This window comes from Drosophila ficusphila, unplaced genomic scaffold, assembly GCF_018152265.1.
Source record: "Drosophila ficusphila isolate 14025-0441.05 unplaced genomic scaffold, ASM1815226v1 contig_414, whole genome shotgun sequence".
Lineage (NCBI taxonomy): Eukaryota > Metazoa > Arthropoda > Insecta > Diptera > Drosophilidae > Drosophila > Drosophila ficusphila.
The window spans coordinates 13,810,336-13,830,922 of NW_025064328.1; the positions used below are offsets into that span (position 1 = coordinate 13,810,336).

Consider the following 20,587-nt stretch of genomic DNA (forward strand, 5'->3'; position numbering starts at 1 on the left):
TCCTGTCCAGTCGTCAGAATTAGCATAACCCAACGGCCCCAAAAGAAAGTCGGTGTCGTGGTGAGTCAGCAGTTTTGGCCGTTTGTAACTGGCCAAGGTCCAAGCTGCCAAGGCTGAAGCTGCTCTTCAGCATTGAGCTGCACTAATCGCAGCCGCTGTAGAAGCAAAGTCGGAATCAAATACTATCACGTGCCACTGCCGCTATCCAAAAATAACTCAGCTTGCATATTGAAACGAGATTTTAATTAATAACGGCACTCCGCTCAGCTCCAACTGAGATTAGCATGAAAGGTTCGAAAATGTCGAGAAACACTTCCGTTTGACCCCTGAGCGGATCGACGTTCGCAGGCGGAAGCTGAAAGATCTTGGCTGAAACCTAATCAAGCCGGACCTCGACTCGACTGGATTACCTAATAGCGCTTAGGTTCAGTTAGGGCCGTCTCTCCCAGAGGCGACTTCCTGCTTCCATTTGCGGATGCTGATATGGCTGAGGTTCTGTTCTGGCCCCAAATCCAAATCGGGCCCCGAGATTCCGCGTTATGCTGTCAGCTGGTACGTCACATTGCTGAATAATTAGAGCCCCGTCCTCACGCCCATCCGCGGCCCACCTGCGATCGGCTGTAGATGAATAGCCAAGCGCAAACATCGCATTCGATGCCGCGGGTATTCGCGGGGGCCCGGTCTGAGTTGGCGGCCAGCTCGGCGACGTCGGTTCATGGCTAGCCACTGGTACAAAGTCCAAAAACTCGAAATTCCACACTCACACTCACACTCGGCCAGAGCCGAGCTCGGGCTCACACGGCAGACATTACAGAGAGCTCTAAATCACGCCAAAGATATTCATTCACGAACATTCTGCGGAGGTAGCTTCCAAATTGCCAAAACCCGGCTGGGATGCAGCGACCTCCTCTCAAAGTCCGGCGATCAACTTCATCTCCGCCTGAATGGGAGCAAGCGCTAATTGAGCACCCTCGAAGTTAATTAGCTTGACCCACTCGACTCCACTCCAATCCATAAAGGGGAGCTCACATTCGCAGAAAGGTGGGCCAAGTTCGGAGAGCTGACGTGACGTCAGATGCTTTTCAAAGCGGAGTCACTGGAAGCCAAGAATTGTAAAACTTCAAATGTACACAAAAAGCAAGAGGGATGTGACATCAGTTTGAAAATTGTTATTAAATATTTTATTTGCGAACAATTGTAAATACATATATAGTTTTAAAATGTAAAAGTTTTTGTGTACAAGGAATTTAATCGGGGACGAATTTGTATCCAGAGCAATCGAAGATGGCAAGGCTGGTCCAGTTCTTTGTTTCCTAAGGGATCTGTACGAAAGTGGCACCGCTCAGTTGCACGTCACTCTTACCAGACACTTTTGACCTGTTTGGAGAGCCGCATGGAGAGGCGTTCGGGTTCAAGGGCTTCAATCGGGGCTAGTAAGAAAGCCCCGCACACCCCGATGGCGAGCTGAGAATGGGAACCGGACCGTCAGCTACGCAGCAGACTGAGCCAATTTTTGCACACTGCCGCATGACGGGGCATTTTCCTTTGTCAACTCGGTTTTGGCGACTCCTCATCCCAAATGCCTGCCTCGCACCCCGCTCCCCGCACCCCACACCAATTCCCCTCTGGTCGAGGCGTCAATTGATTTGGTATTGCGCACACTTGTCCCACGTTGCGAAACTGCGAAGAAGGGGCTGACGCAACATTGAGAACTGGCCAAAGGAACGAGAGGCCGCACTTGTGCCCATTTCACAAAAGGCCCATGCCGCAGATCACTCATACGCCCTGTGCACCAGTGTGGGTAATTACATGCTTACAAGAAGAGGAGGCAAAGGCAAAGGCAAAAGCTCGGAGTTTGTTCACACACACACACACACAGGCGGGAAGTCATTGGACTAGTTTCATAACTGCCAAAACAACAGCGTGCTCCTCCCCCCCGACCCCTTGCACCTGCTCCACCTGTTTGGAGCTGAGCGCAAGCGCAGCCGCAGTTCGGCTTGGCCCCACTCGGATTCGGTTTCGGTTTCTGCTTGGACTCGGGCTCTGGCTGTGGCTGTGGCTCTAGCTCGGCTCGGCTCGGTCCGGGCTCAGGTGAATCTGAATGCCACACACCTGGGTCTGACCTTCATGGCTAAAAACAGTGGTTGCGGCGACGCGACTGCGCTGCCACTGCGACGGCGACGGCGACTGCGCCGCGGACCGATCCAACTCTAAAGTAACATTTTACGGCCAAAACCCAGAGCGTCAACAATAACAAGAATTCCACTAATAATAATAACAATAATCGACAAAGACGTTAAAAGCAGCCACAACAGTCAACAGTCAACATGACGGCTAACAAAAACGACAACAACGGAGCCCCCGCCCCTTCGGCGCAAAGCTTTTGGCGCGTTGGCCGCTCGAGATCGAGATCGAAAGCTGCACTGCTGCCTCAAATCGGCCCAGCATTGGTTGGGCCAAGTCGCATAAGGAATACCCTACCCGGAAGCCAAGGAACTGGAGCTAGGCAGTCACTACAAATAACAAAATTAACTCGCAGCATTCTTTGGCATGGAACCTTTATACCTTTCTAGAGAGAAACGAAGCAAAAGTGGAAGTGTGCTCTAGGACCGGCCCCTGCCTTTCGGATCGCATTCCTCTTCCTGGCCAGTGGCCCCAGCGCACAGATTGTGGAAGCCAAACCAGTTTGGCCATATAGGGCGCATCTCCGGCGCAGCCAGAGCGGGTCGCGCCTCCTTCACTGGGCCACCGGCCACTTTGGAGCCTGTCTGAGGCGTGTTTTTGCCCACTTAAGGCTGATTTGATGTTTCAAGCGTGGCCTGGTCAATTGGTATTCCGCCGAGCAGGCGTTCCCCGCCTGTCCCGCTCCCTGGCCCATTTGCACAATTAGCACCGGCGGAGGCAGCGGACTGCCAGTCCATGATCTGTCTGCTAATTTTCCATTGTCGACGCTTCTCTGGGGATTTTTAGAACAGTGCGGGTTTATTTTTACCTCCTCACATAATAATGAACATGATGACAAGAAACGGGGATCGGATCGGCGTCTCTGGAAATTCCACGATGGCTAGCCTTTTGATCGACCGTGAAAGAGCAATTAAGATAGGAGGAGTTCAAAAAATTGATCCTTTATTGGCTTTAAAGTACATGGGTTCAGTAATTATAAGTTAAGACCGATAGGATAATGGATATCCAGCTACACCGAATACCATCTACTTTACACGTGGTACTCAGTTTTCAGTCTTCCGAAACAGGTGTAAATCCCCGAAGTGAGAGTGAATCTGCAGTATATCGTGTTGTCAAAAGCTCGTTGGATTGTCTTAAGGTCGCTTTAATCGGAAAACCAATTGTATCTAGGGCGCATAAATTTCCAGCCCATTACAGCTGCAGGTCCGAGTAGCCAGAGTGGGCTGGGCGGAACTGCGCATTAGCGGCCCATTTAAAGTTCAAAATATCGAGTTGGATTTTTGATTTCGCGGCGTGCGTCTTTCGCTTGGCAGGCCAGCGGTCGGTGTCGGTGCTCCGTGCTCCGTGTTCGATGTTCAAGTGTCGCGTCGCAGGTGAAACTAATTAAGTAAATTTAACGCAGCATACCGGACCACTACCCCCCTCCTGCCGTGAGGCACTAAAAGCAGGCACTAGTACGCAAGCGAAAATGAAAACTAATTGCAATTTCAATGAGAAACAAGTACGTAAAGCTACGAAGTACACAGGTGTAAAACAATAAACGACAAACATAACTGATGAGATATACTCTATATGCGACTAATTTATACTTACATATCTGCCTTTTATTTGGATATATATCGATTTTGGTCTTGGGGCTTTCATTAAGTTTATTATCACGTTACAGTTAGATTATGTATTCTTTGTGTGGGTTCTACAGCTTTTATATGCATATTAATCGGGTACACAATTTAAACATAATTCGTAATTACATGAGTCGATTACAACCAATTTACCCCTAATTGTAAATCATTAAAAACTTGCCAATACAACATATATTAAATTCATAGTAAGACCAATTGAAGTGCATTTCAATTTTGCCTTGTTTCGTCCAATATCTGGCACTGAAAAGGCAATAATCTTGATCTACTTTACTAAGGAAACAGAAACAGTGAAACAAAGTCTTTCTTCATTAATCTACAAACAATTGGGCTAACAAATTTTCGTTTGGATGGATAGCAATATGGTTTACTTAAAGGACTACTTTTGAATAAGTGAAAGATTCTACCAAGTCTAGTAATTCTTTGAGTTTGTTTGAGATATGCATTTAGTAGTTTCACATTAACGCACTCACACACACACTCGTTAATTAACTAAGGAATATCGCCTGTTATTGACTTATGTAGTTTGGTATAGTAATATTCACGCGTTAAAGCTAAGGTAGGATAGTATAAGTTGGTAGGATAATTAAATGAGAAGTACCAACGTTTTAGTATTTAAAACACAATTTCAACTTGGCACATCCAAAACATATAATAAGAACATATTTGGAATAACTTCAAAATTAAAAAAAAAAAAAATATGTTTTCCTAATTATTTGTGAAGGTAAATAAAAAATGTATTCAAAAAATCTGTAATATATCAAGTTACGTTTCAAAGGTAAAAATTACTCCAAAATAAATAAACAAAAAATTTCGCTGGGCTTACTGCGGTTATGATATAAAAATTTCATCAAAAACAGTTTTCTACATGCTATAGATATTTCGTCATTACTTTCTGCACCAGTCCATAGATTCAATTACGGCCTTTAAGTACTTATTCTACTACGGCCCTTGAGTATTATTCCATTCGTGTAAATAATCGTCTCTTCTTATCAGTTAGAAAGTTATTGCGCTCAGTTTCTGTGTCTAGTCTGAGGGATTCGGTTGGACTTTTATCTTACGTCTTAGCGAGCTAGTTACTGTTTAAATATTGTTTGATGAATAAGTATGATGATGATCTTAGCCCTATTAGTTGTTTCTCTCAGTTCTATTCAACATTTAGGCCACTCAGCTGGTGGCTCTGATGCTCCAAGCTACGCTTCAGATCCACAATGGTATTAAGAATGAGTTGCTGCTTACGATTACTACCTCCCATTGGCTGGCCCTTAGCCTCGTCGACGGTCACGTCTTGCATAGAGCTCTTGGCTGACACGGAGGTAGAGAGTTTAATTTGCGAACGCTTATTCAACTTGTTTCGCCCGCCCGCATCTGTATTTTACTTAATTAAAAAGGGAACACTTATAAGAGAAGAATCAGTTACTTACCAAACTCCAAGTCGAAGTTCTTCTTTATACGCTCAAACGAAGAGCTTCCCCTATAGACCTTGCGTTTCAAGGGCTCGCTATGTGGGCAATAGAAGTTATTGTTAATTTGTGACTCTGTCTGCAATTGGCTTTGGGATGGTGCCTCCAGCTTTGTTTTTGGGCCCGACTGCTGATGCTGTGGCAAGTAGTTATGATTGCCAATATCCTCCACTGCAATGCACTCCATTTCAGAATCGCTGCCATTGAAGCTGATCACCGTTGTTGTGGTAGTGGAGGTCACCGTCATTATGCGTCGCTTTTCTTTAGGACTCTCTTGAAATCGTCTTCCATTTAGCTGCAGCTGTGGCGAGAGCGGAGCTGGTGGGGTATTGGCGCTTATTTTACGTGGCGGCAGCTCTGGTGGGGCGTTTTGATTCATAAAGTTGGTCAGGTGAGTCTTGCGAGGACTGCAACGTCCAGGCTTAGGACTGTTGGGTGGCGAAGAGGCTGACGAAGTCTCAAACTTGAGCATCTCTATGCGCTTATTTATCGCTGCAGCTAACTCATGCTCCAGGGGAGGAGTATTAGAAAGCGGCGGCTGTTTTTTTGGGTCCACCTCGCTGTTTTTGAGCATTTCCACTCGCTTGTTGGCCAAGGGATTTAACCGCCGCGGACTGGCGACTGGTGTGTCCCTGGGTATACTGCAATAAATTGTTTAGTAGTACATGATTTAAACACATTAAATAAATAGATACCTCTGCAAGCTGTTCTTCATAGATTCAAGCAGGGACTCAGCTTCCATGATGAGCTGCTTGTATTTAATATCAGCCTCCAAGTCTGCCTTAAAAAGAGCTTTTTCGCTTTCTGCGATAGTCATCGAGTTTTTTTCATTGACGCTACCAAATATCAGTGAGTTGGAGCGATTTGACAGTGGAGAAGTTTTAAAGATCCTGCGAATAAAAATCTGTGTATTCTGCGAAAACCACCTCGCGTTTTCTCTTACCTTTCCTTTGGACCTAGTAGGGTTCGGCGCAAACAGACGGGTGTGCCTCCCACACTTCGGGACCCGCGAGACGCACGAAGAGGTGAGGAAGGAAGCTTCTCTCGGTTTTCGCAGCTTTTCTTGCGCGTCTTAAGAAACCGCTTGCGTCGGCGCTGTTGGGAGCTTTCCCCGGTCTCCTGGCCACTCTTACGACGAAGTCGGGTTGAAGTCTTGCGTTTAACTAAGGGACTGATGGGCTGATTGGCATAATAATGACAGCTTCCCAAATTTCGGGACAATTCCTGGCGGTCGAGTACCACCTCCTGCATGGAAGAAGTGTCGATAAAGTCGATATCCAACAACTCGTCTGTGTCGCACTCATCGCCGGCATCCTGTCCAGTGTCCAGCTCAGATGCACAACAGTCAGTGAGATCCGAATCGCTGCTAAAAATTCAAATGCAAAGTGATCAGGCCAGTTGAATTGCTTTGTTGAACAGTGGAGGGTTGGAGCTCACCTGAGTATGTCAGTCTCCTTCTCGTAGATATAACTCTCGTCAAACTTCCCAATCATCTCGTTGAGGGTGGCCTCATCATCACTCAGCACGAAGGAAGTAGTGGTAGCCCCTGCGCCACCACCAGCTGCCACAGGAGCTGAAGTTGTTGTCGTCTCGGCTTGATCCAGGTGACGTCGCTTTATGGTGTGTGGGGCATGCAGATTTTCCACTTCAGTCGACGACGAAGAGCCCTCGGATTCGAAAGCGACCCCAGTTCCAGTTGAACCGCCAGCCCCTCCCCCAACAGTGTCCACACCCGCCACTTTGGCCGACTTGCTGGGAGTGCCTCGGCTGTTGGGGGTTGCTGTATGAGAACCTCCCTTTTCTGCTTTGTTTACTGTTGTTTTGGCCACCGGAACTTCCAGCTCATTGCTTGACTTAATGCCCGACGAAGTCGTGGAAGTGATGCTGGCGGCATCCACCTCAACGCGCGTTGGGCCAGAAGAGGCTGGCAAGTGCTCTGCCGTGTTGTACCAAGGATTGGTTCTTATGCGACAGCGCTGTCTAGGCGATGGAGCTGTAACATACGGTAAAAGAAACGGTGTGGGATAGCACTTTAGTCAAGTCGGGACTCTAAGTGGGTTAATTGCTCAGTTTGCCGGCGGGCGGGTTAATAACACCGACACTCACATTCGAAAAGCCTTGGCTGCTGTCGCAGAGCCAGTGGACTGGGTGACGACTCCAGGCCATGATTGGCACTTGCAAAGTTGCTCTTGGGCTGCGGATCCATAGGAGACATTTCCTCAATGCGGTTCAGCCCGAACTTGTAGCGCTGCGCCTCGATGGCCAGGGAGTTGACGCTCTTTGGAAAGTAATGCGTTCCCGAGCGCATGTTAATGTAGTACTCAGGCGGATTGTAGTTGCTGGCGGCGCACGGTGATGTGCCGTCTGTGGAGTACCCCGTCGAGTAGGCGCTCTCCGGCGAGGGCAAGCTGTGAGGACGTGGTCCCGGCATGAAATTGCTGCGCTGCATTCCCCGGGGAGTTCGCATCCGTGATCCTGAAGGAGGAACGTTGGGATTAGGGGGCGTAGCCGTCAGGTTGTCTAAAGACTCGGCTAGCTGAGCTGTCGCCAGCTTGGAGGGCAACAGTCGGCCGTATCGCACATGGTTGTTGCTTTTCCTAGGCTCCTCCTCGTACGTAAGACGCATGGCGCTAAAGTTCTCAGACTGCGGGCGTTGCTGGTTTGCTGGGATAGGAGCTGGAGGGCGGAGAAGCAGAGCTCCGACCTCCTCGTACTCCACCTCATCTTCGGGTGGGATGTGGTATTCTTCATTCAAAGCCTGCTCCCGGAATGTAGCTTGCTTGCCAGATGACGGCTCTTTGGATCCTGTTGACCAGGACAACGAAGATATGGAGGATGAGGAGCAGTTTACCCTGATAGGCGACTTCTCGGTGCAAGAATTTTCTTTGCTGTTGGGCACACTCAAGTGGTGCGATGACTGGTGTTGCTGCTGGTGGGGCTGATAGCATTTCGGAGCGTACAGCAAATTGTCCGACTTTGGCGAAGTTATTACGTACGAGTCGTCGTCGGGGGATTGCCAGCCATATCGTCGGCTGGGTGGCTACAACAAGAAAGACGTAAGCAGTGGCAAACTTCTAGGGAATTTCACTTACGTGACACTGAATGGGCGACACCTCGCGCCTCCGCACCGGACTGGCGATGCTGTGGCTTCCGCTACTGGTCAGGACCGGACTTGTGACATTGCTCCCCTGTGGGGGCAGGGTGCCCGCTTTCTTTGAATTATTGCAGCTGGAATTGGCAACCTCCGCGGTCGTATGCTTGTGCTTGCTGCCCTTCTTGCGGGGACGCACAATGTGCGTCTCCATCCAGGAGCGCAGCTTGGATCCAAACATGGTGGATTCTCTAGTCTTAACAAAAATGGACGGATAGTAGTGACTGAAAAGAAAGGTTATTAAGCTTGCTGCCAAGTGCAATTCAGCTGCAACAATGGACCAAGCGGACTCTTGGGACCACTTTGCGCAGATAAGGAAATCCATTTATGACGGCACAAAAGCCGAACAACATTTCAGCAGGGTCGCATTATCTATAGTTTGTATGGGGAAGGTTGTGCTGGAATTTAATGCGAAATTACCTTATTCGCAAATGCGGCCGCCGTTGTCTGCCCCCTCATAATATCCTTTGCGCCTCCGTTTACTGTGGCGCCCACGCACACACACAGGCAAAAGATGAAAGGACAACGGTGAATCTACACCAGAGCACACACGGACACGACACACGCACACTCACGGACAGCTTCAGCTTCCTGTGTTTGTGTTTGTTTGTTTTTTGTTGATGGTTATTTTTTGCCGACTCCCGTTACGTTCAAGCCGAGTGCCGACGCACCCAATGTTGTTGGGGGTTGGTCCCAGCCGAGATGCTTCAAGGACTCCACTGCCCCTCCTCCGGTGAACTTAAGCTGTGAAGTGAGTGAGCCTGTGTGGGTTGTCTGTGTGTAACTGTTCTCGGTTGTAAGTCTCACGTAACTGTAAATTTTATGGCAAGCTTTTATTTTTGCCCCGCAGACTCTTATGCGTTGCGATGATTTTGCACTTGCTTCTATTGTTATGGCTGATTGGCGAAATCCAAATTTCGATTTAAGTCAGCGTATTTGAGTTTAATGCAAATTATTTGAAAACGCTTGCGCAAATTATAAGGAAAGAAGCACAACTGCCTTTGGGGAATAACCGCAAGCTGTGTGTAGTCAAATGGCTCTTTTTCACTAGAATTTTTCGAGATTTAGTTTTTCATTTTTTGACGATGTGTATGGGTATGCGGTATATAAACTTCGGTGGTGGCAGGAAAAGCGTGTGGCAGTATCAAGTTAACGGATGTTTGATGCGCGGACACAGAAAGAAGGATACGTCCGTCGCCGCCGAAAGAAGAAAAGCTAATGACGGGATGCGCAGTTACGCAGGATTAGGAGTTCATGCTTTTTGCCATCTGTCAAAGAGCAGACTTAGAAAATTTAAATTCCTCGTAATATAGGCGATGATTTTTCCCAGTAAAGCGGTAGATAAAATGCTTTTAGCCGAAAAGTGAGCTATATATTTGTGGAACTGCTTTCACGCTCCGCGCTGTTCAACACTGGCATAGAAAACGCAATCGTGAGTAGCAGCTGTTGGTCACTTCTGGCGTTAACCAAACCTACATAGTGTGAAAAGTAATTGTTGAAAAATAAAACATGCGCTGCTATTATGAGGAGCTCGAGCTCCAAAGAGACGCCTCGGATGGAGAAATTAAGACCGCCTTCCGCAAAATGGCGTTACGCTGGCACCCGGACAAGAACAACATGGAGGAGGCCACGGAGCGGTTTCAGCGGATCCAGCAGGCCTACGAGGTGCTCTCTGATCCACAAGAGCGAGCATGGTACGACAACCATCGCGAACAGATCCTGCGGGGCAAGAACTCAGAGTACTCGGAAAACTGCCTGGATGTGTTTCAGTTCTTCACCAGCTCCTGTTACAAGGGCTATGGCGACGACGAACAGGGTTTTTACCGGGTCTTCACCAACGTCTTCGTCCAAATTGCCGCTGAGGACATAGAGTTCATGGATGAGGACGACCGGTTGGGGATGGCACCGGATTTCGGTCATTCGAACAGCAGCTACGAGGAAGTGGTGGGTCCGTTCTACGCTTTCTGGCAAGCCTATAGCACTAGGAAGACTTACGAGTGGCTGTGCCCGTACGATGTCCGCGAGATTAAGGAGCGCTTCATCCTCCGCAAGGTGGAAAAGGAAATGAAAAAGATCGTGCAGGCTGCTCGCAAGGAGCGCAACGAAGAGGTAACCTGTCCATTTCACCTTGTAGTAACTTAAGGAATTCACCCTCTTACTTTGTATCCTAGGTTCGCAACCTGGTCAACTTTGTGCGCAAGCGGGATCGCAGAGTGCAGAACTACAGGCGCGTGCTCGAGGAACGGGCCGAGGCCAATCGCCTTAAACAGGAGGAGAAGCGGAAGGAGCAGCTAAGGAAGCGCCAGGAGGAATTGGCTGCCGCCAAAGTGAATAAAATCTTTAATGAAGGTTACGAGGAGCAGCTGAAGCAGTTGGAACAGCAGTATGGCAGCGAGTCGGACGACTACACGGACGACGAAGAAGACGATGGGGTCGGCGAAGATTCCAAGGACGAAGACGATCCGGAAGCCGAGAACTTGGAAATTGAGTATGTGGACGATTTGTATTGCGTGGCTTGCAACAAAACATTCAAAAACGCCAAGGCACGAGCTAATCACGAGGAGAGCAAGAAGCACAGGGAAAATACCGACCGCTTGTGTCAACAGATGGAGGAGGAAGAGGAGGCTTTCAACGCAGACAGTTTAAACGAAGTCGAGGAGTCGCTGGATAATATGCAAATTTCCGACGATCAGTTATCCGGCGAAGAAACCCTAAGTGAAGAGGAGTCCCACCAGTCCAAGCGCAGTAAAAAGAACAAAAAGTCCAAGAAATCAACAGCTAAGCCAGTACAAGAGGAAGTCAGCGATGGACCAGACGAAAACATTGAACTCAAGACCACTAAGAGCGAATCGGAGGACGACAACTGGAGCAAAGGCAAAAAGGCGGCTAAAAAGTCCAAAAATAGAAAGTCAGCGGCAAGCAAGACAAAGCCCGCAGAGCAAAGGGTTCCGGAAACCACTCCAGTAGATCCGAAAGAGGAGACGGCGACGGTTCCTAAAAGTGCACATGAAGATCTTGACCAGTCAAAGCCTCAACATACTTGCGTAACTTGCCGTCTCGTCTTTGATTCAAAGAACAAGCTCTTTTCGCATCTCAAGAAGACGAACCATGGCGTCTACATTCCCAAGGCAAAGCCAGATGTCGAGGGCAAGCCTTCTGGCAAAGCCAAGGGAAAACGGAACAAATAGATCCGAACGAAATTCAGAAAAATCTTGTATCTATATTGTAGAAATGTTAGACGTTTATTTATGCTAATGTTAAAGTTAATTCGAGAATGAAGTTAAGTATGCTCGCTCTATGTCAAAGGTTGTGCTTATTTTACTTGAAGGCAGCTACGGAATGCACACGAGTTTGCTGCCGGACTCCACGCGCAGGCGAACGTGGTAGCGCATGTTGGAAGATTCCGCTTTAAGGCTGATGCCTGGGGAGACGAATGTAAGGAGTACGCCGATGACTCCGCAGTACAAAGAAATTCCTGCGAGAGATAAGTTTAGTTTGCATCTATTAGGGGCTTAACTCAAATACCTATGCTGCAGTCGGCGGGGTAAAAGGGTTCTGCATCCGGACCGCATAGTCGCTGAACCCGGGCTGCTCCCCAACCCATCGGATGCAGAAAGAGTGCTAACATCACACATATTCCTGGAACACAACTTATACTCCGCTGCTAAAAATGGAAAGATTCGTTGTCTTCTTACCTGCCACTACTTGGGCGCATGCCGTCATGTTGTGGATGCTCTTTCCAAAGGCCGACTGGCGGCAGCAGGTGATTAGGGTCAGCAGCACCGTGACCGACAACAGGCTTAACCCCAGCGAGACGAAGAACATGGCGGCCTTCCACTCACCGGGGTAAATGCTACTGTCCGTGGCCAGTCCATCGAGATCGAAGCGACCGCAGTTAAATCCCCCTTCGTGCATTGTCTTGCAGCGCGTATAAATTCCCTCTGAGGACTGTCGATGAGGGCTGGAACCAATGTTGACCTCTTGGGCGCGGCCCACCAGCCATTTTGGCGTAACCAGGGCCACGGCGAAGAGCATGTCCGCCGCCAAGGTGCAGAGGAACCACACGAGGCTGGCACTGGTGATGATAACGTAGCACATATCGATGCCTGAGATTCGCTGCAAGTCACAGATTCAACGATCAACTGCGGGAGCTTACAGCGCGTCAGCACTTGTCGGATAGATAATAGACTCTAAGCGTATTGGCTTTGTCTGGGCACGCACATCCCACACCCACTTCGCCGTCACCCACCACCACCCTCGCACCACTCGCCACCACCAGCAGAGCGGGGCCAGCACTTCCTCACAGCTGACCAGCCCAAAATGGAATTGTTTATTTTATGCTTTCGCCGTTCGCTGTTATGCGCTCAACTTCTGCCGTCTGTTTTATGTTATTCACCCCACTCACGCGCACGGAGGGTGGCTGGGGGATAATGGGGGGGGTGAGGCGAGGCGGCAGACCGCCCAGTCCGCGGTTCAGCCGAGAACTCACTTCGTGGCTGCAGTCAAAGCAAAGAAAGAGAGACGCGCGAAGAAAGAACTCTGCCTCGATGGCGTTTTCGCTAATCCCCAAGCGGCTATTTGGCAACTTTGTGCCACACTCTGTTTCTGGTCTTCCGATCGCGCAGGCGTCGCCGTGTCCGCTGCCGTTTTCCCACTGCGTCATCTCTCGCCGACACCAACCGACTGAATGAATGGGCCCATTAAAGCCAGCTGCAGTTCCAGACAAAGCCAGACCCCTATCACAGCACTGGGAAAAATGTTGCATCTATTAAAATTAATGCACAGCACTGAATTATGGAACAAGCTAAATATTGCTTTTTTAATGTTAGTATCTCGGGATGAGTTTAAATTAAATATTTCCATACACATATGTTATTTGTTTTATTCACCTAATCACTGTGTAATAAAACTGCATTTACTTTTCCCACTTTTTTTAAGACTTGGGGAGAGCAATGGAGGCTATTGTTCATATTTTAAATTACCATAAACATTTTCAGTGTGGGTATGGGCGCCGTCGTAGCAATATGAGAGCGTGGAAATGCAGACATTCCAGAATCGGACCTCGAAGTGCTCTCCCTCGCTCTCTGCTCGCGGGATTGATCGGGTAACTCCCCTCCGGCCCCTCAATCTCCACCCCACTGCGATTGGGTGAGTAATGCGACGTGGGACACCCTCGACCGATCCAAATGCTCTGATCATGTGTAATTCCGATTGAGGCGATCTCCGGCTGGGCGGTTATCAGTTGGCCGCGTCCGCTGGGGGCCATTGCGTCATCTGCACTTTGTTTGTACACAGCAATCGTGACCGAGGCCGTAATGGGATCCGCACACAGATTACGCCGCCCGCGAAAATTACTTTCACTCTCACTCTCGTTGACGGAACAGAATCCGCCGGGCAGATCACTTACCGTCCTCCATCATGCCGCGCCGGATGGTCTTCCTCCTCCTGCAGCTGTGGACAGTGGTGCAGGGCCACTACTACGACTACGGCTACTGGGAGATCAACGATCCGCCGCCACTCTGCTCCGACTACGAGATGCTGGTGGTCAACACCCATCAGTGCGTAAGGCGCTGCAACATCGTTTGCAGGGAAGGGGTTTGCTTCGAGGACGGATCTTGTCCCTGTGCCGATCAGTACCTAGCAGGGAATCCAGACGGACTGGTTTGTGCCGCCGAATGCCTTCCCGGTTGCACGGCAGCTGGCGGCTACTGTGCCGCCCCCGACCTCTGCGTGTGCCGCAATGACAAGTACTACTACTTTGATCCCCTATCCCAAAAGTGCCGTCACAGGGTTGGACGACTGCTGGACCCCTGCCTTGGGTAAGTTGGATCCCGATAGGAGAAGTGTCTCTTTACCTTGTGACCTTGCAGGCGCTGCACCCACGGCAGATGCTCCTCCGACGGTCAGTGCATCTGTGCCCAGGGATACGAGCTGAGAACCAGTCTGTTCCACGGGCAACAATGCATGCCATTATGTGATCAGTAAGTAGGGAGCTCTTTCTCCTTCTCCATACTAATCGCAGAACAAACCCTCAGCAACTGCGGACCCCGAGCCTACTGCTTCGCCCCCAACTTGTGCGCCTGCCGGCACAAGCATTATCACTATACCCACAACGGCGTCTGCTCCCGGGACTATTGACGATGGGGCGCCAGCTGGAAAAGCATGGGGCTGTTCTAGGCCCCCCCTGACGATACCTGATAATTTTATTTATTTCTCAATAAGGTTTTATGTTTAAAAACTATTTATTTGATTCGAAATATGAAAAGCTATAATAATTTAAGTTATAAATTATCAACTGAGCAGACACCAACTAGTCTTTCCGTTTTAAACCTGTATATGTATGCATGTATGTATGTATGTATCTCGCTGAAGCTTTACCAAACTTATATTCGTCCATTTTATTTTAACGCGTATCTTGAAATATAAATTTAACTTAAAAAACTTTTAATTTCAATTGAAGTGCTACAATACCGTCTTTAATCTTTTAAATTACGTTGTAAACTAGTCAAGGCCCATATCCCATATGTACCATACACACCCCATCTTCTAAACGCACGGTTATGTTCAAATGGTCCTGAACGATTCCGGCGACTATAAAAAAAATTTATTCAATATTTTAAAAAAAAAACAAAAAAACTAAGCATTAAAGTAGGCTAAGTATATCTGCTCAGTTGAGTCCAAAAACTGAAATGCACTAACTTTGTAGGGGAACAAGCGCTGATTTTTGAGAGCGAAAAGAGCTGTTAACTGGTTCTTGCCGCTCTTACCACGCCGAATTACAGACTGATTATTATTGTTTATAACAGACCGAACACATGGGAGGCCTGTCGCCTTTAACATGAATATAATATATACATACATACATATATACATGTATATACATATATGTATTTATCTGATATCCTATAGATCGGCAGAGGAACGAGCGCCAATCGAGGAAGACCAGTCATGCGTACGTGCGTTTCAGAGGCGTCGCCTCCGAATAAAACCTTTTGGAGGGGCTTCAAAAACGGGTGCATCAGTTAAAAGAGTGTATTTACAAGTTCCCAGCTTTGGCTGCTTCATGTTTTCCTAAAAGCTCCTAAATTTAAAGTATCAATGTTTGCCAAGCCTATCAAAATTAGGGTATTTCTATTGACCCACACCCCGCCCACAGGGTATTTCTTAGATAAAGCTACAGCCAAGAAAAGCAGCGCTGTCGACGGCGGCATTTTTAGCTTCGCGCGTGTGGCGTGTTTTTGTTTTACTTTTTGTTGTTCCATGGGAGGCGGGCCTCTTGCTGCTGTCAACGACAGTGGACAGTGTTCTAAATAAATAAAAAAGCAAGTACAGTTTAACAATCATTGTTGTTGGTCATTGTAACTAAAAATAAAATATTTCCCAACCATTAATTATGTTATTTGCTTATTCAAACAAAAAATAATTAATACAAATCAGTAATGGTATAAATGCAGAAGAATATAGTAGGTAAGTTATTTTTAGATAAGTTTAAGAAAAAATATTTATATATTTATTTACCAAACAACGTCATAAGCTTATCCAATGTTTAGTGGGGTAAGTTCCACTGTGCCCGGCAGCAGCAACAGCAACAACAACGGCGCCAACAACAGCGGCGACAGCACTCGTGTCCGATTGTTCTCCATCGCGTTTCAGTTGGAGTTTTTCTGTCCATCGACGCGGTCGAATCTTTAGCTGGAGCTCCTGAACCCAGTCTGGAAAGCACTTTTTCTTTTTTGCTAACTGCAGCAATTTAAAATTTTAATTATCTGCAAGGCAGTTCGACGGGAAAAAGAAACCAATAAAAATGGGCCAAGCAAAGGTAAGCGGAATCAGAAGTGCAGCACACATGGAAGCGTTCGCACACAAACAAGCACAATTTCTCATGTGTATACGCATCCTTGGTCCTTGACGAGTTGGCAACCCCAAAAGGGAACTGTGGAAAATTTAGATAACCGCTTAGCTTTACTTAATAGAGACTTCTCCAAAGCAATGAAAAACGGGATATCGGCCTACATACATAAGTGTTATTTAGTTTTTGGTAGTACGCCTTTGTTTGTGTGATGCCGCCTGTTCTGGGGGTTATGTAAGCTGACTTGTCAAGATGCTTCGATGCAACGGCCCGTCAGCAATGTCATTGATTAAAGGCCGCCTTGCGGGTCTGGGCTTGCGTGTGTTCCCCGTTTACTGCAATGATTAGGCCGATTTAAGCAATTATTTATGCACCTAATCACGCGGTATATGTATGTACTTTGCGATATAAAAGCACATATGTACATATGTTTGTACATACCTGGGATGGTGTTGCTGCTGCGCAATTTGTGAGGCACGCACGAAAGCCCCAAAATGCTATATTAACAACAATACCGGACCTGGCTATAAAAAAAAAACAAGTGCAAATGCAGGAAACCGGTTGGGGCCTTCCCACTTTGCTCTAAAAGAGTTCCAGATTCTGAATATAAACGCAGAGAAACCACCGTAATCACAACGGAAGAGCAGACTAAGACGGCGCGTGTGTCGCCTTATCAAAAACTTAGCAGGGGGCTTTGCCAGTGGAAAATATTCAGATCTCCGATAAGCCAGGCGATAGATAGATATTAATAGATCACACACCAGATACCACCTGTTTATCAGATCACTAACCTAACCCTACTTCTCTGCGCATCTTATCGCCACGCCCACCCACCACGTACTCCGCAGAAAATCTCCTCTGCACTGAGCAAGCTCTTCGTGTATGGCGCGCTTAAGTATGGACAGCCCAGCAACTCGATCCTGGCCAGCTCGGGAAATGGGTACGCTAAGTTCTGGTGCAAGGCCACCACCACCCAGAAGCTTCCGCTGGTGATCGCCACCCGCTACAACATTCCCTTCCTGCTCAACAAGCCCGGAGTGGGCTATTACGTAACGGGGGAGATCTACGAAGTGGACGACCGCATGCTGAACTCTCTGGACAACCTGGAGGACTGTGAGGAGATCTACACGCGTGAGATGCACGATATGAATATCGGTGTTGGCGAGGGGTAAGCATTTATCAGAGCTGACGTCATTTTCTGAGATCTGGTCTGATCGGTTGCCGTTTTTTTTTTTCTGCCGTTTTGCAGAACCGTTCCCTGCTGGGTGTATCTGCTGCAGAAGTACCCGGAGAACCTGCTCAGCTTGCGTTACTTGTCCAGCTACGAGAACTCCACCACCCATCCCTACATCATGCGCCACCGCCGCACCCACAAGCACCCGGCCCAGGACGATCTCACCTACGAGGCGCAGAACTAGTAACATCGTTCTTAGAGGGAGCCCTGCCAGCCTGGCCAACAGTCTTATGTTACCGTAGTTGCATTTCTAGACCGTACCTGCAGACGCAGATGTACTGAGCGATTTATTCGCGCATATATTGGCAAATGATATACACTGATATGTACCATACGCATTATTTAGGTTTTAGCAAAGTTAGTTTGTAATTTCATAGTTTTCGACAAACAAAAAGCAAATAAACAAAAGCAATTCGAAGTAACCGCCTGTGCTGGTCTCTTACATAAACGCTTTAATAGCATGGTACACCAAGGGGTCTGGTACTTTTCCACCGCCATCTTTCATTTCTCGCGGTGTACGGGAGTGTGTTTCGCTGCGAATGGTAGCAAGAAGAAGAGTGGCCGGGTCATGTCGACTGGGCAAACTATGGGCGGATCTGTTAGCACGATTTCCCTTTGTAGAGATAAGCTCGGTGACAGAAAGCGCAGTAGTTATGCACAGAATGGCGGCGAGAGTCTTTGTGTACGGCACCCTGAAGCGCGGGGAACCCAACCATCATTGGCTGACCAACAAGGAGAATGGCCAGGCCCGGTTTCTTGGTAAGGGGACGACGGCGGTGAAGTTTCCCTTGGTGGTTGGTACACGCTACAATATTCCTTTTCTGCTTGCCCGTCCCGGCGAGGGGAACTACATAGAAGGCGAGGTCTACGAGGTGGACCAGGCCATGTTCGGCAAACTGGACCAGCTGGAAGACTACCCAGACTACTACGACCGCGAGGAACAGGCCATACTAACCGAGCAGAATGAGTATGCGGGCATCTTGTAACTGCCTTATATAAGCCCTCACTTTCGGCGCCCATTTGCAGGACTATCCAGTGCTGGTTGTACCTTATCCGCAACTTTCCAGAAAAGATACTGGCGAAGCCACTACTGTCCTCGTACCACAACACGCCGGTGCAGCCGTACAGTGAGAAGTCAGTGCGCACGGTTCCAGCCAGAGAAGATCTCTCTTACTGACGCAACTTCCCCCCCAATCTTGCAGCTACCAAGACAGCCGACCGGAGGACCTCGAAACTGATGACTGATACACGGAAGCTTATAAAAAAGTAACGTTTATAAACGGATTTCAACGCATGGCTGTTATTCGTATTCTATTACATTGATTCCATACTTCAAAATGCAAAACGAAATGAACAATAGTGGTTTGTGTAGGGTAGGAGTAGCAGTGGAGGAGGTAAAGATGAATCAAAAAGCCTAGAAAATCTGAACGCGTTGGCGCAGAGCCCTTGGATGACTTAAGCTCTGCAGCCAACACTGTGGTAGAAAGCAGACCTCGCGGCCAGCATCAGCACCCTGGGCGTGTCCGGACCTAGCTGGCCTCGTCGTCGAGCGACTGGAATCGGTTAGAGGCCGCTACCGGGGCAGTCGTCGACTCCTGCACGCGCTGGAAGCGGCCCCCATGGCGGACTTCTTCAAAGGCGGGTTCGTTTTTCTTCTTGCGCTGTTCCTCTGGACGCGCCGCACTGAGCGTTGGAAAGAACTCGGTGTTGGTGATGTCGGGGGCTGCGCGTCGTGGACGCAGGGCTCCGCCGATAGACCCACCTGCCAGTCCGCTTCCGGCCTGCTGCTGCAGAGATTTATAAGACTTGTTCTGGATTGAGGTACCTTATCTACTTACACTGTAGCGTAGCGCGGGTGAAACGTAAGTTTTCGATGAGGGTTTTTCCACCTCCACCGGCACCGGGATCTGCATCACCTCCTCGGCCGGAATGACCTTCTTCCAGGGGCCATGCCCGACGCGCTCTTTGTTGGCGTCTGCATTGTCATACCCGTTGCTGTCTTCCTCTTCCTCGTCGTGGGAACCGCCGTCCTGAGCGGAGGGTACCCGAGCAGCGCGCTCGGCGGATTCCTGGGTAGTTCTGAAATGAGTGGGAGAGCTGTAGATAGTATTTTGTGCTATGGTAAAGGTTCAAGAACCAGCAATGGCTTTTGGTCGTGCTCTTTGCACTGAAGTTGAGCGAAAACTCACATGGTGCTCAGTTGGCCGATCTTGAGGCCGCTGTAGTCCTTGCGCTGCTCCTCTTCGAACTCCTTCCACTCCTCCTCAACGGGCTGCGGGCGGTACGCAACACATACATGTATTAGTGGCCGACGGGCGGCGATTTCACCAGACTCACCGGGGTCTCTGGCACCTTGGTGCCGCTGTTCTCGTTTTCGCCCACCACTGCCACGCCGCCAGCGACTGCTTCGGGTTTTTTTGGCTTGACCGCCTCCCGCTTGCTGCCATCTTCTAGGTTTTTCACCAGCTCATCTGCGGTCACGAACTTGGTCTTGTTCTTCGACTTCTTCTTGTCCTTTTTCGCGAAGAAATCGTCTAGCTCGGCCATGGCTTGCGAATTAATTATAAATGATAAAGTTTCGCGACAGGAAATTTAGAGAACAACTCTGCGCTAGAGCTGCAACAACATCGGCAGTGTGACCGCGAAACTATCGATAATTTCAACCATCCAGCTCTGAAAATATGTACTTTTTATACTCTTAACATGCCATAACATAACATAACATAACATAACATATACCATAAATATACCACAAAAAAAATAATATTATTTAGTTATTAACAATAACATAACTCCTTCTTTGGAGATTTTTCGCCTTCATAATCTGACAGCCTAAGAACGCAATCTTTTTTAGTTCGTCAGGTTTTTTTTCATGGGAATGGTATTCTACTCACTGCGAAATACACTTACAATTTGCTTTGGCAAACGAACCGGACCGTTGATTTTCCACAAAATAATAAATTTTAAAATTATTTGATGCATCGATGTTTTTAATGATTTAGTCGTTGTTTTTCGAATTTCGAAATTGATTTTTGTCCGCGGATGCTTTTTCAATAATTTTTCAAA

General features: G+C 48.2%; 7 protein-coding genes across 9 annotated transcripts; 4 read left to right on the forward strand and 3 right to left on the reverse strand.

The window, feature by feature from the left end:
- Nucleotides 1-2,365: 2,365 nt before the first annotated feature.
- On the reverse strand, nucleotides 2,366-8,972 carry LOC108090810. Of its 2 annotated transcripts, none has more exons than XM_017189667.2 (8): nucleotides 8,859-8,972; nucleotides 8,380-8,662; nucleotides 7,394-8,327; nucleotides 6,725-7,280; nucleotides 6,231-6,650; nucleotides 5,983-6,177; nucleotides 5,249-5,928; nucleotides 2,366-5,192 (listed from the first exon to the last, which is right to left on the reverse strand). In XM_017189667.2, exons 2-8 carry the CDS (start codon nucleotides 8,617-8,619, stop codon nucleotides 4,972-4,974), a joined length of 3,246 nt encoding a protein of 1,081 aa, XP_017045156.1. In that variant the 5' UTR covers nucleotides 8,620-8,662; nucleotides 8,859-8,972; the 3' UTR covers nucleotides 2,366-4,971. The 2 variants fall into 2 exon arrangements, with proteins under 2 accessions (XP_017045156.1, XP_017045155.1); XM_017189666.2 differs by having other exon boundaries at nucleotides 2,368-5,192; nucleotides 6,231-6,653.
- Nucleotides 8,973-9,756: 784 nt separating this feature from the next.
- Nucleotides 9,757-11,736, forward strand: LOC108090811 (dnaJ homolog subfamily C member 21). Its single transcript, XM_017189668.1, has 3 exons — nucleotides 9,757-9,870; nucleotides 9,919-10,547; nucleotides 10,610-11,736. The coding sequence occupies exons 2-3, from the start codon at nucleotides 9,948-9,950 to the stop codon at nucleotides 11,624-11,626; spliced, it is 1,617 nt and encodes a 538-aa protein (XP_017045157.1). The 5' UTR covers nucleotides 9,757-9,870; nucleotides 9,919-9,947; the 3' UTR covers nucleotides 11,627-11,736.
- On the reverse strand, nucleotides 11,658-13,280 carry LOC108090813 (LHFPL tetraspan subfamily member 2a protein). Its single transcript, XM_017189669.2, has 4 exons — nucleotides 12,928-13,280; nucleotides 12,134-12,554; nucleotides 11,964-12,077; nucleotides 11,658-11,913 (listed from the first exon to the last, which is right to left on the reverse strand). Exons 1-4 carry the CDS (start codon nucleotides 13,201-13,203, stop codon nucleotides 11,771-11,773), a joined length of 954 nt encoding a protein of 317 aa, XP_017045158.1. The 5' UTR covers nucleotides 13,204-13,280; the 3' UTR covers nucleotides 11,658-11,770.
- A 224-nt stretch (nucleotides 13,281-13,504) lies between these two features.
- Nucleotides 13,505-16,257, forward strand: LOC108090815 (wnt inhibitory factor 1). The gene is made up of 3 exons (XM_017189672.2): nucleotides 13,505-14,257; nucleotides 14,309-14,419; nucleotides 14,474-16,257. Exons 1-3 carry the CDS (start codon nucleotides 13,857-13,859, stop codon nucleotides 14,574-14,576), a joined length of 615 nt encoding a protein of 204 aa, XP_017045161.1. The 5' UTR covers nucleotides 13,505-13,856; the 3' UTR covers nucleotides 14,577-16,257.
- LOC108090817 (troponin C-akin-1 protein) lies at nucleotides 16,084-17,943 on the forward strand. The gene is made up of 3 exons (XM_017189675.2): nucleotides 16,084-16,257; nucleotides 17,136-17,455; nucleotides 17,537-17,943. The coding sequence occupies exons 1-3, from the start codon at nucleotides 16,243-16,245 to the stop codon at nucleotides 17,703-17,705; spliced, it is 504 nt and encodes a 167-aa protein (XP_017045164.1). The 5' UTR covers nucleotides 16,084-16,242; the 3' UTR covers nucleotides 17,706-17,943.
- Nucleotides 17,944-18,060: 117 nt separating this feature from the next.
- LOC108090816 (putative gamma-glutamylcyclotransferase CG2811) lies at nucleotides 18,061-18,875 on the forward strand. Its single transcript, XM_017189674.2, has 3 exons — nucleotides 18,061-18,488; nucleotides 18,548-18,655; nucleotides 18,724-18,875. Exons 1-3 carry the CDS (start codon nucleotides 18,061-18,063, stop codon nucleotides 18,764-18,766), a joined length of 579 nt encoding a protein of 192 aa, XP_017045163.1. The 3' UTR covers nucleotides 18,767-18,875.
- LOC108090814 (protein CDV3 homolog) lies at nucleotides 18,778-20,167 on the reverse strand. 2 transcript variants are annotated; one of them, XM_017189671.2, is made up of 4 exons: nucleotides 19,859-20,167; nucleotides 19,711-19,793; nucleotides 19,360-19,600; nucleotides 18,778-19,305 (listed from the first exon to the last, which is right to left on the reverse strand). In XM_017189671.2, the coding sequence occupies exons 1-4, from the start codon at nucleotides 20,066-20,068 to the stop codon at nucleotides 19,051-19,053; spliced, it is 789 nt and encodes a 262-aa protein (XP_017045160.1). In that variant the 5' UTR covers nucleotides 20,069-20,167; the 3' UTR covers nucleotides 18,778-19,050. The 2 variants fall into 2 exon arrangements, with proteins under 2 accessions (XP_017045160.1, XP_017045159.1); XM_017189670.2 differs by having other exon boundaries at nucleotides 18,778-19,308.
- Nucleotides 20,168-20,587: the final 420 nt, after the last annotated feature.

Bases quoted from the DNA above. Each gene is read 5' to 3' on its own strand.
- LOC108090810 (XM_017189666.2), bottom strand. From the start codon at position 8,619: ATGTTTGGATCCAAGCTGCGCTCCTGGATGGAGACGCACATTGTGCGT. The intron at 6,178-6,230 runs GTAAGAGAAAAC...TTTTATTCGCAG, and splicing joins CTACTAGGTCCAAAGGAAAG to GATCTTTAAAACTTCTCCAC. The intron at 5,929-5,982 runs GTATCTATTTAT...AATTTATTGCAG, and splicing joins ATGAAGAACAGCTTGCAGAG to TATACCCAGGGACACACCAG.
- LOC108090811 (XM_017189668.1), top strand. From the start codon at position 9,948: ATGCGCTGCTATTATGAGGAGCTCGAGCTCCAAAGAGACGCCTCGGAT. The intron at 10,548-10,609 runs GTAACCTGTCCA...TTTGTATCCTAG, and splicing joins GCAAGGAGCGCAACGAAGAG to GTTCGCAACCTGGTCAACTT.
- LOC108090813 (XM_017189669.2), bottom strand. From the start codon at position 13,203: ATGCAACATTTTTCCCAGTGCTGTGATAGGGGTCTGGCTTTGTCTGGA. The intron at 12,555-12,927 runs GTGAGTTCTCGG...TGTGACTTGCAG, and splicing joins GCTTTGACTGCAGCCACGAA to CGAATCTCAGGCATCGATAT. The intron at 11,914-11,963 runs GTATTTGAGTTA...TATCTCTCGCAG, and splicing joins CCCCGCCGACTGCAGCATAG to GAATTTCTTTGTACTGCGGA.
- LOC108090815 (XM_017189672.2), top strand. From the start codon at position 13,857: ATGCCGCGCCGGATGGTCTTCCTCCTCCTGCAGCTGTGGACAGTGGTG. The intron at 14,258-14,308 runs GTAAGTTGGATC...GTGACCTTGCAG, and splicing joins CTGCTGGACCCCTGCCTTGG to GCGCTGCACCCACGGCAGAT. The intron at 14,420-14,473 runs GTAAGTAGGGAG...ACAAACCCTCAG, and splicing joins TGCATGCCATTATGTGATCA to CAACTGCGGACCCCGAGCCT.
- LOC108090817 (XM_017189675.2), top strand. The intron at 17,456-17,536 runs GTAAGCATTTAT...GCCGTTTTGCAG, and splicing joins AATATCGGTGTTGGCGAGGG to AACCGTTCCCTGCTGGGTGT.
- LOC108090816 (XM_017189674.2), top strand. From the start codon at position 18,061: ATGGTAGCAAGAAGAAGAGTGGCCGGGTCATGTCGACTGGGCAAACTA. The intron at 18,489-18,547 runs GTATGCGGGCAT...GCCCATTTGCAG, and splicing joins ATACTAACCGAGCAGAATGA to GACTATCCAGTGCTGGTTGT. The intron at 18,656-18,723 runs GTCAGTGCGCAC...CCAATCTTGCAG, and splicing joins GTGCAGCCGTACAGTGAGAA to CTACCAAGACAGCCGACCGG.
- LOC108090814 (XM_017189670.2), bottom strand. From the start codon at position 20,068: ATGGCCGAGCTAGACGATTTCTTCGCGAAAAAGGACAAGAAGAAGTCG. The intron at 19,794-19,858 runs GTGAGTCTGGTG...TACCGCCCGCAG, and splicing joins CCAAGGTGCCAGAGACCCCG to CCCGTTGAGGAGGAGTGGAA. The intron at 19,309-19,359 runs GTAAGTAGATAA...AAATCTCTGCAG, and splicing joins CACCCGCGCTACGCTACAGT to CAGCAGGCCGGAAGCGGACT.